This window comes from Eublepharis macularius, chromosome 4, assembly GCF_028583425.1.
Source record: "Eublepharis macularius isolate TG4126 chromosome 4, MPM_Emac_v1.0, whole genome shotgun sequence".
Lineage (NCBI taxonomy): Eukaryota > Metazoa > Chordata > Lepidosauria > Squamata > Eublepharidae > Eublepharis > Eublepharis macularius.
Window position 1 is genome coordinate 30314222 of NC_072793.1, and position 17360 is coordinate 30331581.

Consider the following 17360-nt stretch of genomic DNA (forward strand, 5'->3'; position numbering starts at 1 on the left):
AAATGAAGAATTTACTGTATAATAAATATCATTGAAAGATGTCTCATACCGTTAATCGGTATCTTCAATTTCATATATTCATTTTGCATACACAATGACTGCCAAAATAACAACACAGAACTCACAGGACGTCACATACAACCAATCAATAAACAATAGCAATGTAGGTCACAAGATCACAATAGTAAAGTGGAATACTGCAATAAAATGCTAGGTGCTTGTATGCAATAAATAACAATAAATAACAGTAAGAAAGTGACCAGTGCTTATAGCTGTAAAGTGGCAGTGCCTCGAGTTACAAAGTAGTCAAATAATCCTGTTAGGCCATATTTACAAAATTCATAAGGAAATGTTTATTCAGTCCAAGAGAGGGGATATCATTCCGGATATGATGTGAAAGTGCAACAGGTGTGCTAGCATTCACGTCCCGTTTCTGATATCCTTCTTCCAGGCAGCTATCAGAATGGAAGTTTAATATTCATAATGAGGAACATCCCCAGAATGTATCAGGCATACTCTTTAGGCAGCTTAGATAACATACAGATACAGATATACTTATGTTTTTCTTATCAGAGACCCCCTTCGGGCCATTTTAAACCAGGACAACAGTGAGGGGCAGTCACATAACAGTCCCACTCCCAACCTAAATCAGGACTCTGAACACTTGGTAAGTGGGTTTATAAAAATGCTGGAACAGAACTCCCGGCATTCATCTGGTTCAGCCCTAAGAATCTCATAGGGAAGAACAGAAGCCAACAACAAAACCAGAAACTTTGTGACTCAAAGGCTCTCCTTGAAAAGCACCAATTTTGCCTGGTGTGATAATGCCAGAGACAGAATGAAGTGAACTTCCTTTGGGAGGGTGATCTACAGTGCTATCCTAAGCAGAGTTACAGTTTTCTAAGAACATGGAAGGCAAGTGGGCTTAGGTGGTTGTGCCAGTGCTGAGAAGGCACAACATATTTCTGACCATGAGAGGCACACAAAGAAAGTCCTCCAAAGATCACTGCACTAAAGGAAACTGTATAAGCAAAGATAAAAAAAACAGACTTACCACCATCTCCTGCATGTTCATCTTCTTCAAGATTTTCTTAATAATTTCAGGAGGTGCTATTGACCCTGCAATGATTCCTAAGAGATGAAAAAACAAACCAAGAATTGCTTCCTTGTAGAGCCTGTACATTTTTAGTCCAAGTACTGGCAAGGAGTATAGTCCCCATTAGAGGTGAGCACGAACCGAAATACGAACTGAAGTTCATCACGAACTGAGTCAGTTCGTGGTTCACAAACCAGCGGTTCTCACGAACGGTGACAAATTTTAGTCCGGTTCGTTTGGTTTATATTTTGGTTTGTCACTGCAGACAGCATAGCACCGATCAATCAGTTTCCTAGGCAACGGGAGGGAATGGGCTCTCTGCAGACCTGCTGCTGACCTGCAAGTGACGTTTTCACGAACCAGTTCACGAACCAGGGCAAGTTCGTGAAAGTTCGTGGTTCATGAACAATGAATCACAAACCGCATGGTTCAGAATTTTCCCAGTCTGTGCCCATCTCTAGTCCCCATCCTTATTCTTCCATTACAAGATAAACCCCAATCTGAGCCTGGAAATTTCCCAAATTATTTGAGACTTGTCCACACTGGGCCAGAATTGGTTGTGTCAATCTCAATGAATTTGAGTGTAGTTCTTGTGCCCTCTTGCTATCAGTTTACAGCTCTCAGCTTTCATTTTTAATTAATGCTGATAATTATATTATTATTAAAAATAACATTAACAACTTGTTAGTATGATGATTATGACTACAAAGATTCGCTCTTAAACTACTATTCATTTAAATATAAGGATGGATACAGAACACAGGACTGCAGTACATCTGGCATCTGCTGCCACACACTGGTAGATATAGGAATAAAAACAGAAGAAAATACACTTTCCATCTTGAGCTTTCAGCAAAAAGGGATGGGAGGAAGAAGTCCTGGAAACCTTCAAATTATTAGCAAGAAGAAGAAAAGCACAATTTGGATGAGAAGTGCCATTTGCTTACTTGGGACTGGTTCACACAAACACATCCTGCTGATTGCTTTTCTCCAATGGACTATTCTTTCATACAAATATATGAACACTAGCTTGATACTCGTGCTTTGCTACAGTATTTAACTACTTTAAATCCAGTTATAAAACTTATGGGTATGTAACAGGGAGAGTGGCAACCCTAATGAACATTTAGAGAAAGACTGGGAGGTGCATTATACCTCAGGACACATTTATTGACTCCCAATAGCAACTGCATACTGTTTAGAAGGTGGTGGGTGAGGACCAATCAGGTTGCATATGCAAATGACCTGTGTCCCAACCGTCGGGGGGGGGGGATGAGGTGTGGAATGTTGTGAGCCCCAATCAGCCCACATATGCAAATGACCTTGAAAGACTGGCCCAATCAGGGAAGTGTGGCTGAGCTGGCAGTGGGCGGGGGTGCAAGCAGGCAGCAGTCTGCCAGCCACTCAGGGAAGTTGTATTCCTTTGGGAAAACATATTTTACCCCTTTTATCCCCTTAGGGAGCAAATTTCTTAAAATCCCTTCTTAGTGGGTGTTTACATCATAAAAGGAATGTTCTCCCCAAATTTCATGTTTCTAGGTCCAGGGGTTTGGGCTGGGCATTGATGAGTCAGTCAGGACATATGTCTTTATATAGATAGATAATGGGGAATCTGATGGTTCAGCATTCAGCAAACATAATGGTGTGTGCCCATGGCTCAGTGGAAGAGTATCTGCTTTGCTTGCAGAAGATCCCAGACGCAATTCCTTGTATCTCCAGTTTAAAAAGTATGAGGTGGTATGAAAGACCACTACCTGAAACCCTGGAAAGCCACCAGTTAGAGCAGAAAATGCTATCTTGATAGACCAGTGGTTTGACTCGTTGTAAGGTGCCTTCCTATGCTCATATGTCTTCAATTTGCATTATTTCAATTATTTTTAAAATGCCACTTTGAGTGTTTTTACGTACCACTGAATTACATGCTACATTTTTTTTAAAAAGATCATGCACTGAGAAACATTTAGGAGCAATTGCATAGCGAAATGAAGCCTTCAGAAACCAAACTGTAAATGGAGAGGTTACATAACACACTTTTGCTTCTTTCACCATCAGCTTAAGCCAACAAGGAAGAGTTTAGCTGTCTAACAGTGACATCCCATCATGAATCTCATCCTGGTTCCCATAATTTTCCTGTCTACAGCCCTGCAGAGAAGGATAGGAAGTCACCTGATTGGCTTAGCACCGGCCAGAGTGGGAACAGAGCACCTATCCATGCAAGAGGGTACGATTATAACAAAACTGATAAAACCCTGAGGACAGAGTTTCCATTGCCTTTTCCATTAGCAAGGAAGAAGACTCCCTTATAAGACAGGCCTACATCTGGCCAACAAGGCTCAGGATCTATGAAAAATGGAAGCCATTAAGACAGGGAAACGGTTTGTGTGTATATGACAGAGAGAGGGAGAAGTGGGCCTATCAGATTCTGCTTGATGATGATGATGATGATGATATTCAATTTATATACCGCCCTTCAGGATGACTTAACACCCACTCAGAGCGGTTTACAAAGTATGTCATTATTATCCCCACAACAAAACACCCTGTGAGGTGGGTGGGGCTGAGAGAGCTCTGAGAAGCTGTGATTGACCCAAGTTCACCCAGCTGGCTTCAAGTGGAGGACTGAGGTATCAAACCCGGTTCTCCAGATTAGAGCCCCACGCTCTTAACCACTATGCTGGGACTGAAAAACACCACCTTGCTTTGATTAATTTAAACAACTCTGCAAGCCTCTGATCATTTTAATTGTTTGTGCTGTAAATGACTGATCAGTTAGTCACTTTAGTGGTGAAGGGAAATTTTAATTAGTGAGACTGTGCTATAAGGTTACACTCGCTTATTTTGAAAGCTATTTTGGTTCTGGTTTTAGTTGACATAATGTCTGTCTACCTTTCTTTCTTTCTATTTCGTAATGGTAGTTTATGTTTGTTAGTTTGCAAGCCATCTCACACTTCCTTCAACAGCTCAAGAAGGCACATATATTGAGGTTTGGATAATGTACTAATCAGTGCAAATCAGTGTCTTCAAATTAACTAGTAAGTAGAAATGACATTTAAGCAGCTAAATTTTCAAAATCAGTTGAAACGTCTAAGTTAAATACGTAAACATTCTGGTTCTGTACTCACCTCCCCGGAGAGCTGAGAGGTCATAGGTGTCAAAGTCAGGCTCTCCGAGTATATCTATGTACATGGTTGGAGTGCCATATATGTGGGTGCATCTTCAAGGAAGGAACAAAGAGAAACCATTACAGTTTGCTCAGATAAGTGCATGAGCACAATGACTGTGTCCTCCACCCAACGTGGATTGGGGGTATAAAATTTCAATGCTACCTACAACCTTGAGCAGCCTTTCCTTGGAATTTTGGGGAAACTGCTTTCCCAAGTGCAAAGAGAAATGAGCATTCAAGCACTGAACACATCTCACCAGCTGCCCCAGCCCATTTGCAAAAAAACTTTCCATCTTCATTAGCTTCCAGAAGGTTACAAGAAGAATCCCCAATTCTCTGATATCCTGAAGACAATCTGAAGCCATGGTATATTAAACCCGGGGCAGAAAAAAAGAACTAATTTGCAGAAATATAAAAATGCTTTGAAAAAAACACGGGCAGGGGAGGATTATAGATAGTAAGGATTAGAGATAGACACAAACCAAAATATGAACCAAAGTTCATCACAAACTGCCGGTTTGCAGTTCACGAACTGGTGGTTTGTCAGAGCCCATTTCTGATGAACCGCCACAAACTTTAGGCTGGTTCGTCTTTTTTTGGTTTGTCACTGCAGACAGCCTGGCACCGATCAATCACCGATCAATCAATTTCCTAGGCAATGCCGGGAGGGGGGAGGAATGGGCTTTCTGCAGACCTTCTGCTGCCCCAGAAGTGATGTTTTCACGAACCAAACGAACCGGTTCACAAACCAGGCAAGTTTGTGGTTCGTGAAACGCAACAAACCATGAACTGCATGGTTTGGAATTTTCCCGGTTTGTGCCCATCTCTAATTATGATTATGAATGGAATATACTGAGAAACTAATTGTGTCGAACCTAAATCAGATTGCACTAAGGATCATGAAGTGGCAATGCTAAACTGGTACTACCATTTACCTCTCTTGCTTTTTTGGACACTTGCAGAGAGGATAGCACCCATGATAAATAAGCTGCCTTTTCTACTTGAAAAGTGTGCACTAGTGGCATATCAGTTGCTGTACATTGCTTTTTCCAGTCAAGCAGCAAATCCCTGACATGAGTAAACACAGGGGAATTTTAGAATGGCATGTAAATCCAGATACCTTTTTATAAACACAAGGAAAAGGTAATATAGTTATGACATTTTTTTCTAGGGCAACTGCTTGTTCCTGGTGGCAAGGCTGCCCCATGCTTACCGAGGCAAAGTTGTTTCCATAGAATATAAAATCCCAGTCACAAACCTTAGCTATTACATGGTACACGTTCATTTCCGATTCATTACTACATTCTTAGGAAACAGAGAAAAGTGACAGAAAAAAACGCCTAATAGAAGTCAGCAGTTTGATTCACACAATGGTGAGACCATGCAGTTATGGCTGTGTCTTAAAAAGAAGTGAAACATCCCAGAAGCAGGGGCCAAATGGTAGCAAAAAAGACAGTATTCTAATCTTTCTAGTTTGAGTCAAACACTTACTTCTCCTGGTCCAATGCTTTCAGTGTAGCTTTAGCCTCAAAGCTTAAACTTGGGAAGACAAGAGTGATACCATGAATAGCCATCACCATACAGCCTAACACGGAGCCCAGGCAGTGGTAAAGAGGGACCGGAAGACAACAACGGGCTTCCTAGGGTTAAGGAAAACAGTATCAGGAGATTCATCTTGCAGTGTTGGTTTTAACCATGTCTCCAGCTTATTATGATATAGATTAAGTGGCTATCAGCAAGAGGCAACTGGAAAAGAGCTGAGGTTGCCTGAACGGATGAATGTCAGTCCCTGGCAGTTAGGTCCCTCAAGCTCTCCACAGTTAACACACCTGTGTTCCAGCTGAAGCAACTTTATTGAGATCCATACAGTTCAGGATGTTCACACAAAGGTGGCAATTGGCAGAAGTGACAATTCAAACAAAGGCATTATCAATTATAGGGAAACTTCCCACCCTTCGGTCCATTGACATTCTGGTGTGAAACCCCAAAGAAGTTACAAGGGAACTGATTAGTTTAGGCTAGATGGAATACAAAGTGAAAATATCCCAGTCTCTGGGGAAAGATACAACATTCGCTGCTAGCAGCTCGCCTTCAAGGACCCTTGCTGGAAATGTGAAAGTAAATATTTTCAACAGATAACGGAGAGGCCAACCTGGCTGCATTTTATTTTAGCAGTTAAGACACCCTCAGATGATATATGCAGTACACAGAATATAACTTTGTTAAAGAGTTCTGTTCAGCACAAAATGCATAACACAATATTGGCAGGTATGCTGGCATACATGACAATGATTGGAAGAAAAATGCACACTGTGGAACTAAACTTCTTTCAGTCTTATCCTCCTCTAAATAATAAAGTTTCATTGCTACACAGTAATCCATATCCAGAAATCAACCTACATTATCTGTAATTTCTAAAGGATTTAAATATGAAGCACTTAGGATAGGTATATAATCAAGGAAACTACAAAACTAGGGCCTCGCCCTCACTGCTGCACTTTGGACAAGCCAGTTTGGTGTAATTGTTAAGAGCAGCAGGACTCTAATAGGTTTGACTCCCCACTCCTCCACTTGAAGCCAGCTGGGTGACCTTGTGTCAGCCACCACTCTTCCAGAGCTATCTCAGCCTGCCCATCTCACAGGGTGATTGTTGTGAGGATAGTAATGACATACTTTGTAAACCTCTCTGAGTGGGTTAAGTTGCTCTGAAGAGCGGTATATAAATTGAATGTTGCTGACGTTGTTGTTGTTATTAAGAAGTCAGAGTTACTAACCTCAGTTCATATACTGAAAATATTCAAATAACAAGATAGCCAACATGATGTAGTGCGGGGCTCCCTAACATTTTACCCATGGTGCCCGCTTACACCTTTCCTGGTGGTGGTCAAGTGTTATGTTCATTGTAAAAGGCATCCTATTAAATAGAGTTTCTGCCTGAAATGTTGAGGAGTTACTATTAGATTTATGCATAACTTAATTCCCTGACGTTTTATGCTTGCCTCCACCTCCTGCAGCAGCCATTTTGTAGTTGGCTCTGTCTACTGGGGCAGCCATTTAGTGGTTGCATCCAATGTAGAATTCCAAAGGTGTCCACAGCTCAATATGGTCGGAAACCCCTGGTGTAGTGGGTTGGACTGGGATTTAGGAAACTCAGGTTCAGATCCCTACTCTGCCAGGAACCTTGTTGGGTGACCTTGGGCCAGCCACGCACTCTCAATCTAACCCACCTGATAGTTATTCCTGTGATGATAAAATTGGGAAGAATGATGCTGTAAAGCCACCTCAGGTCCCCACTGAAGATAAAGGTACGCCATAAATATCTGAATTATTTAGGAGACCTTATTCTGTAGTCAGAAGAACCTCCAACCTCAATATTAACCAACAGATTGAGATGTTTTACCATAGTATTGACTCCCAGTCTCGTACCAATCAGGTTTGCATTATTCACAATATTGTAGTGTGAGAGTGTGGCCCCTTTGGGGCTTCCTGTTGTTCCCTGAAAGAAAGATAGAACTCATTTATTGACTGAAATCCCACCTTATTCCAGGCTCAGGGACTGGCTACAATGCTTTAAAACCAACACATTAAATTGTGCTAAAAATAAAGCACTCTAACAAGAATTCCAGCAGCCCAAGACCCACTTGTGCTTCAGAAAAACAAGAGACCTGACCTGCACACCAATCCACAGACATATTCAAGAGACTAGGTACTAAAAAGGAGGAAGGGGAAGGCAGTGTAGTTCTCCAAGGGGAAAATATAAGGTGGAGTCAAGAAAAAAAGAAAGATAAAAAGAGGGGGCACATATTACGTGCCCTAGGAATGAGATGAAAGGATGGCGACAACACTTATAATGAAACAGGCAGAAAAGGAGCACACACTCAGGTTTCTGAGAGCGGAACTACAAGTGACAAAAGGCACAGATTGGACACTTGCCAGCTTCCCTCAAGTTTTGATGGGAAATGTAGGCAGCTTGGCGGAATGTTGGACAAGTGACAATTGAAAAGTCCATTGGACAGCAGTCAGAGAGCCAAGCTGGATGCCTACATTTCCCATCAAAACTTGAGGGAAGCTGACAAGTGTCCAAACTGTGCCTTTTGTCACTTGTAGTTCCGCTCTGAGTGTGGAACTTCAGTCAAAGAATCAAGAGTGCTACCTATAAACAAATCACCTCATTTAATTCTAGCCAGGGTTCTAGCAGTGGAATGGAGTTCCGGAACCTCTTGAAAATGGTCACATGGCTGGTGGCCCCGCCCCCTGATCTCCAGACAGAGGGGAGTTTAGATTGCCTTCCGCGCTGCTGAGCTGGAGATCAGGGGGCGTGGCCACCAGCCATGTGACCATTTTCTCCGAGGGCAACCCACTGAGTTCCACCACCTCTTTTCCCAGAAAAAAAGCCCTGATTCTAGCTATCTCAAAGTCAGTTTAAACATATTGATCTTGCAGTACTTCCCAATGTTAGCTTGGTCCACAGGAGAATGAGGCGGCAAAATGGGCTGTATGACTTTAGGCTGCAGGGGAGGGATTACATTATTTGAAAAAGAGGCGCTGGCCCTTGGGCACAAACCAAGGGCACTTGGTTCTTAGTCCATGGCTCACAGCCTGTTTCTTCAACTAAGGTAGCCACTGCATTTAGGACCACCCCGAGACTGGGATATAGTTTGCTGTTTTCTTTGTTTTGATTTATTTCTATTGTATTTTTGTTGTTGCAAGCTGCTTTGGGTACCTCTGAGGGAAAAAGTGGGATATAAATATCCAAATAAATATAAATACTACACCATGTTAAGAGACTAGAACCTTTCACCCTAAATGTGCTAAAGGTTTATTTGAAGGGAAGCATTAACAATTTTATTTTCTCCACCTATAATCTGAAGTGGAACAGCTCAATCTACTGCCTCAGGATTCTACCACATGATTTTTAATTGCTTGTGGCCTATGATCAGACTTGCAGCTTTGCCTACCAGGCTTGAAGGCCCTAATTTTAAGCTTCTTAAAGGTAGGAAGACACCCCACACAGTTCCCAGATGGCCAAATAGTAAGCTGCCTGCTAGAGACAAGTGACGCCTTACACAGGTTGGACACTTGTCAGCTTCCCTCCAGTTTTGATGAGAAATGTAGGCATCCTGGTCTTGCAGCTGTAATGGAGAGCCAAGCTGTAAAACCAGGACACCTACATTTCCCATTAAAACTTGAGGTAAGCTGACAAGTGTCCAACCTGTGTACGGCGTCACTTGTAGCTTGGCTCTTAGGTAGACAAACAAATGTTAACTAATCCATGAAAATGTAGGCACACAAAAGAAAATCTGGATAGATCCTGATAATGGTTTGCAGATGGATCTTCTGTGCCTTGGATCGCTCCATTTATTTCCTCATCCCCTTGCTATTAATACCATTCTATCATAGTACATCCCCAGCAAGTTCTTTATTTGCCTTTCCCCGTCTCAAGATATTCTAGATTCTGCAAAACTCAATTATTCTTAAAAAAGAAAGTATTCCCAGAAAAATAAATACATCCAAAGGTAGGTGATCCATACAACTGTTTGCAAGCTCCTAAGTTTTAACCTCCTATGGCACAGTGTGACTGAACCTGACCATAACATTTTTTATTTTCTGAACATAAATGGTGACAGAAATGGCACATGCTGTACCCACTGAAGTGAACTGAACATTGATGGGCTCTTGGCAGGCCAGCGTCTTTCGTATGTCCTGCAGCAGTTTCTTGTGGTTGCTGTCTCCAGCCTCCATCACATCCGCCATCTGGAACGCGCCAGGCAGCTTGGAGTCCAGGGTGATTATAACAGAAAGCTCTGGTAAGCTGATACAGTAGACAGTACAGTCAGTAACAGGGGAAAAGAGAAAACAGGAACATAGTCGGTCTTGACTGAAGCAGAGAGTCTAAGAACAGGCTGCTAGGGTGTGGGCCAGATTGGGGTTTTGCGCCATGTTGTCATTAGAAACTTTTCCTGACGAAGATGGCCCACTTGCCGTATGGGGGATAATGGGATTCTTCATTCTTCAAGTGGGAATGAAGAGCTTTATATTCTTTGTATTGTACAGGAAACCCAGGGATAGTCATTCAAAAGAAAGGCTCATCAAAATAGGTTTTTTTGCTTATACTACTCTGAAAAGCACACATACAGTGATGACACTACAAAAAACAATACCACCTCTAGTGAGAAGGAAACAATGCTTATTATTATTACTAAGAATTTTGCCACACATCTAGATCTCATCAAAATATAGGTAAGCCATGGAATAACAAAAGCCATTTTGCAGGTGCTATAATATGACTGGCCTATCAATGATTATATTTACCACTTGAGAAAGGGTTTTTTTGTATTCACCCACTGAACGACCTTCTTTCCAAGAGTTTCAGAACATGGGTGACATTAAATTGTCCTACTACAGACTCCAATACTGTTTTAAAGTAAATTGATTTTGTGAGATTATTCAAAATAGCAGCAAATACTGACTTCGGAGAGTGTTCTTGGTCATGGTGCTGAAACTTTGGAACTCTTCCATCTCCCCCTATTGTTGTCTTCTGCCAATGGGCAGAGACTTTTATTTTGTTTGGGGTGTCCCCAGTAAGTCGTATTCACCCTCTTCCCTGGTTGTGTTTTTTCTGAATTGTTTAATTATTTTATTTTAAATGCCATTTTAAATGTTTTGATGTTTGCCACCTTGGGGTTGCTATTTGAGTGGAAAGGTGGCGGAGAAACTGTTTAAACAAACAAATAGTCATTATTTGATCAAGATGGGCAACCGTGTTAGTCTGTATGTAACAGCAGAAAAGAGCAAGAGTCCAGTAGCACCTATAACAAAATTTGTGGTAAGGTATGAGCTTTTGTGAGCCACAGCTCTGAAGAAATGCCTCACAAAAGCTCATACCCTACCACACCTCTGAAGAGGTGAGCTGTGACTCACAAAAGCTCATACCCTACCACAGATGTTGTTAGTCTTATAGGTGCTACTGGTCATTATTTGGGAACTCAAGATAGTACAAAGGTCAGATCAAACATGTTATGTTGTGAATGGCAGATTCTATTAATGGTCTCATTGATGATGGCCATGGCATATATAATCAAAACTGTTCATTCACAATTTTTCTCCCGTTAGGTAGGTGAACTGGGAATAGGAAAAAGTTTTGCCTGAGGCCTTGGAGAGCCACAGTCAGTCCTAACAAACAGTACTAGGATAAACAGACCAATGGTCTGATACAGTGTTAAAAAGCCTTGTAAAGGTGTTCTGGAAGGGGAGGCACTCACCTTGAAGGAACTGTTCCCCAGTTTTGGGGTGCTCCTGGAACTAGGCCTTCTGGATAAGTAGATGCGACCAGAGGTGCCTCTTACCAGCTCTGACTGGTGAGTGAACTGCAACCTTTCCAGGGCAGAAAAATTCTGACCAATGTGGTACATGTCCCAGTTACATTGAGATTAGACTATTTCAATGCGCTTTACATGGGGCTGCCCTTGAAAAGTGTTCAGGATCTTCCATATGTGCCAAATGCGGCATCCAGGATGTTCCCAATTTATTTGTGGGCACAATTCAAGGAACTGGTATTGATCTTTAAAGCCCTAGATGGCTTAGAAGCAGCATTCCTGAAGTACCACCCACTCCCTTACAGACCTACTTGTCCACTTCTCATCTTCCGAGGCCCTGCTTCAGGAGCTCCTGCCTTTTGAGATTAGATGTGGCAACCCAGAAAAGGGCCTTCTTGGTGAACGTACAAAAACTCTGGAACTCTCTCCCCCTAGAGTCCCTCCTGTCCCTTTCTGTTGCTGTCTTCCACCAGGAGGTAAAGACTTTTTTGTTTCATCAGGCATTCCCTCAGTGATCTCTCCTTCCTGTCCTATGTTTTAATGTTTTCGTTTGTATATTTTAGTTTGGTTTTAATGATGTATTTTTGTTTGATTTTAATGGTTTTTAAGATGTGTTTTTATTATGTCTGTTTTTAATTGGTTAGCCACCTTAGTGTAGTGGTAAAGAGTGGCAGGACTCTAATCTGGAGAACCGGGTTTGATTCCCCACTCCTCCATTTGAAGCCAGCTGGGTGACCTTAGGTCAGTCACAGCTCACTCAGAGCTCTCTCAGTCCAACCCACCTCACAGGATGATTGTTGTTGTGGGGATAACAGTAACGTACATTGTAAACTTCTCTGAGTGGGCGTTAAGAAGGGTGGTATATAAATCAAATATTATTATTATTGGTGGCCTTGATGGGGACAGAAAGGTGGGATATAAATGTTGTAAATAAATAAAATAGTCTTAAGTCTTCTGCATTATTGCCACTGGCAGTCTTACTGGTGCAGAAGAAAATATGGCAAGAAGTGAAACAGTGCCAGAACTTAAACAAGCTTTTCAGCCATCATGTTTCCTTTAGCACATGGCTCCTGATCAGCCTCAGCTTGACATTTCCATTCATGCATGTATGAAAGATGTGGCACCTTGCCATTGAGAAAATAATGTGTAGAGCTAGCCTTGGAAACAACCTGCGAGGAGAGGCAGAGTGTAGCACTTACTTCTTGCTTTTTAATGTTCCAGGACAAGAGTCCCCCAGCTCCGGGCAAACTTGCTTCAAGATCTCATAATATTTCTGTGTTTTAAATTGCGTCGGAAACACCAGTGCTTTGCAGCCAACCTAAAGAAAGAAGGGATGGGGGTGGGCATCAAGATATAGAAAGTCTCTTGCAAATCAAGTTATACAACAGTATACTGCAGAGAAAATAGATCCGGAGGAGTTAGCCGTGTTAGTCGGTAGTTGCAAAAGAGCCTAGTAGCACCTTTAACCAACTTTGTTGTAGCATAAGCTTTCAAGAACCACAGCTCTCTTCGTCAGACAGCTGTGGTTCTCGAAAGCTTATGCTACAATAAAGTTGGTTAGTCTTAAAGGTGCTACTGGACTCTTTACTGTTTTGTGACTGCAGACTAACATGTCTAACTCCTCAGGTTCCTTTGTTCAAACAGATTAACTTGTTTATGGAAGATCAGAGTGTGCCATGAGCAAAAAATAGCAGTCAGCACGCCGCTTGCAAGACAAGGCACAAAGGTATCAAAGCAAAATTAAGGAATCTGCTCTACAAGGAGATAGCCCCCCCCTCCCCAGCAAGGCTTTTTGCAAATCCTTTCCCAAACTCAAATGTGGTCATCATTGGACCCTTAATATGAAATCAAACTTTTCATCAAGAAGGAAAATGTCTTTAATTCAGTAGCAGAAGAATATTCTGTCTGAAACAGTATTCCCAGTTGCAGCCCCACAAGCGTAAAACTCCGTAAACCCAACTCAAGTTGTTAGACATGTTCTATCCGAAACCTTCCTGTTTGCTTTTACAGAAAACAATCAAAGTCCCTCATTCTAGAAGGTATTTCACTTGCAGGTGAGAAAAGAGAACCCAAACCAATGGTGCTGCATATTGTTAAACACCTTATTCTCAAGGGCTAAATTAGGCAATAACTGTCCAGTCTTATGAAAGCGAGTCTTACTGGCTTCATTGGGGCCAGGGACAAACCAAGATTTTTCACTGTTGGAGGTGAAATAAAATGTTCCACCTCTTCCTCCTGCCAGTCTCTCTACTGTGCAGCATATTAAACAATCATAGCTCACCAGGATTTATTTTCTTATTTTCAGCTTTAATATCAGTAATTTCTTTGTATCTTCTCTTTAGAACTATGAAACAGCCTGATTGTTACACTTGTCATCCAAGGTCCAGCTCTGTAAGCCCCGTCTTCAAAGGTGAAATGGGTGGTAGGGTTATGTGCAGACAACAGCTCCTGTCTTTGTTTTTTTTTAAAAAAATACCTCCTTTTTTAACTTTTTGAATTTTTCTGCAAGCCTGAGGGAACCCTCAAATTTGTAGAAAAATCTACTTAATCTCAATGTGATCCCAATCCACAGATTTACGTATCTACAGATCAGGACCACTTAGCAATCAGAATAGATAATTTGAGCAGCTACTGTCTCTACTGTTGCCTGATTATCTATCTAGTACATTTATTTTGCCTGTCCTCTGTTCAAGTTGGCTTTTGAGGGTAATTAGTAGTAAGTGTACAGTCTGACTTTATACTGCACTTTTATTTAGGTCCTGTGTTGTAATTACTGACATTATTTGAATGGATGGTTGCTTTAATATGTTGATGTAATGTTTTGGCATTTTAATTCTCTGTAAACTATTATTTCTCTTGCTGGAGAACAATGTATTAGAAGTGTTTAAATACATTTTAAAATAAAATTAAGTCATGTGTGCAAACATCAGTTTGTTTGCTAGCATTATAGTGTAATCCTAAGAAAAGGTAAACCCTTCTAAATCCATTGAAATCAGTGGGCTTAGGAGGATATAACTGCTTAGGAATGTACCATTACAGTGCATATTAAATGCTTGGTTTGGAGGGAAACATGATTGGAAAGAAGCCAGAAATGAAAAACATACTCCACTGGGGAAACTGGAACTATGCAAAGCTGCTAGTTAAACAAAACGCTTACTCAGGCGTCATTCTGACTTACTTCTAGTTCCAAAACATTTCTCACGGCATGTGAGAAAGCAAGGAGGCCAGCATACACCATGGGAACATGAACTACGGTATTAGTATTTGACTTCTTATTGTATTTGAATCTGAGGCACTGAGCTCCAAAGCTAAACAGGGCCAACAGGTGCATCCTAGCAAGATTAACTATTCACAAAATACTTAATGAAGGATTAAAACTCTTTAAAAATTAGGGATAAGAAACTGGAACAGCCTAGCCTGTGATATCTTCCCTGCCTGTCAATGACCACAGTTATTCAGGGAACTGAGGGCCTAATTACACAATACATTGTTTTTGGGAAGTGCTTGGAAGCTTAAACAGTACCCCATGCACTATTTTAGGAACTGAAAGAACCCTGATGAACTCTTATTTGACCTGCTGGGGAAACTTACATGTAAGCCCATCAATACATGTAAGTTTTAGCAAACAGGAAAATGGCAGCTCCTGGGAGCCATTTTAGGCTGAGCAAATGGCAGGGAGGGTATACCACAGTCCCAAACTGAACCAGGCCTTTGCATACCTGGGGATTAAGTTTGAACTCCTAGTGCATGTGTGGTTGCCAGGACTCAGAGCAGACATGAGGTGGACCTAAACACAAGTTATGTCTTGAACTACTAATTCCCATATTAAACATGGGGTTTAGCTTGGCCCTCTGTCTCTTGTGGCACAGCACTAGCTACTCAACAGCACCCACGGGCTGCTACATCTAGGGTTGCCAGTCCCTCTTAACCTTCCGGCAGGGGACTGGCTCCCTGCACTTACCTCTCGGGGTGGGGGGTGCATATGCACGAAGTACTCGTGCACTTGGGGAAGTGACATCATCACACAGGCCCTGGGAGTGCACCCACACTCCACAGGGGCTTGGATTGGGGCTGCTGTGGAGTACGGAAGCACTCCTGTGCTCTGCAGTGGCCCAAAACGGGCCCATTTCAGCCCAAATCGGGCTCGTTTCAGGTCCATTTTGGTGAGGATGGCCCGTTTTGGCCCAGATTGGAGCTGCTGCAGAGTGCGGGAGTGCTCCTGCACTCTGCAGTGGCCCAAAACAGGCCTGATCTGCACCAAAATGGGCCCCAAAACAAGCGCAATTTGGGCTAAAACGGGCCCATTTTGGGCCGCTGCATAGCGCAGCAGCGCTCCTGCACTCCGCAGCGGCCCGATCTGGGCCAAAACAGGCCCGATCCAGGCAGCGGCTGCACAGAGGAGCGCACTGCGCCGCAGGAGAGCATGCACGGAAGTTGTGCGCGCCCCCCCCTGCTGGCCAGGTAAGTGGGGCCAGGGGGTCTGGCATCCCTAGCTACATCACACCTGAGAAAGTGTAGAATGACTGTCAGTGGATTAAGGGAGGGGAGAGAGAGAACTCAGCAACTTGTGTCCATCTTAATTTTTTTTTTACCTGTTTGGCAACAATCAAAGAAATCCCTCCGTATGAGCATCCTAAATTGCCCCCTTTCCTGTGCATTGTTCTTAATCACCCAATGAAATTGACTGACAGTTGCTCAGGACAAATAAAAGTAAGTACTTCTGATCTCATTTATAGAATCCCTACATGGATGGCCCCAGAAAGGGATTAGATAAATTAATGGAAAAGATGCCTGTCAGTAGCTGTTATAGCTAAAGGGAATCTCCAAAGGTAGCGTACCTGCACAGTTCTGACTGTTGCCTTTGTGCCCTAGCTACAAGCTTCCCGGAATTAGCTCGGCAGGTAGCTCAGGAAACAGAACACATGGATGTTTCCTCTGATCCAGCACGTGCCAGATTTCCCATAGCTTCTTGTAGTTTCTTTTCTGGGCCAGAATTCCCAAGCAGGACACTATTTGAGTCCCTGCCTCCACTGAAAGTAACACGGCTGTGCCAAAACAGACTACAACCTAGACAGGGACCAAACGTTTGATTTTCCCTTTAAATGTAAGTACTGATTATATTTGTGAACTGCTCACAGAGCCTCGTGAAATGATGAGTCCCTGTGCTGAGATACACTAATGTTACCTAGGGACTTTGCTAACACATGTTGACATCTTGGTCTTTAGTGTGAGATATGCCTCAAACCAGAACGACCCTTTTCACCCAGCATGACTGATAAACGCAGGTATTTCCAAAAGTACAGGCTTTTGCTATCTGATTATTAGGCTTTACTCATCAGCTTGAGAAGTATCTTTGTCTTTCATCTACTGCCAGTGGATTTCATTTGAAGACCAAAACCAAAAGAAGAGTTTTGCGGCACCTTAAAAGGTAAAAAATGTATTGCAACATAAGCTTTCATGGGCTTGAATTTGCTTCATCAGACCCATTAAGTAAATTCTCAGACACACAAAGGGGCGGAGGGGAGTTGTCACTGATGAATTAAAAGGCCTGGTTTGTGACATTTCTACGTAAAATTCAAAAGGATATAGATAAGTATATTCCTAACAGTTTTGCATAAAAATGTCATAAACACCATCTTTTAAGCCTTTGTTCCTAACTTTTTTTTCTTCTTCTTTGTATATAAAATCTTGCTGACTCTCAGTGACTTCACACATCCAATGAAGTGGACTCGGGAATGCTTATATTTTAAAAAGTCTTTAAGTTGCCATAAAACTTTTGTTTTTG

General features: G+C 42.2%; 1 protein-coding gene across 1 annotated transcript in view; it reads right to left on the reverse strand.

Moving 5' to 3' along the window:
• Nucleotides 1–17360, reverse strand: part of ACSF2 (acyl-CoA synthetase family member 2) — a 64400-nt gene that overhangs the window by 31028 nt on the left and 16012 nt on the right. Inside the window, exons 5-10 of the mRNA XM_054978253.1 lie at nt 12775–12893; nt 9909–10071; nt 7660–7755; nt 5751–5899; nt 4219–4310; nt 1055–1131 (exon numbers count right to left, since the gene is read on the reverse strand). Coding sequence (XP_054834228.1) covers nt 1055–1131; nt 4219–4310; nt 5751–5899; nt 7660–7755; nt 9909–10071; nt 12775–12893 — 696 coding nt within the window. The remainder of the gene's footprint in view (nt 1–1054; nt 1132–4218; nt 4311–5750; nt 5900–7659; nt 7756–9908; nt 10072–12774; nt 12894–17360) is intronic.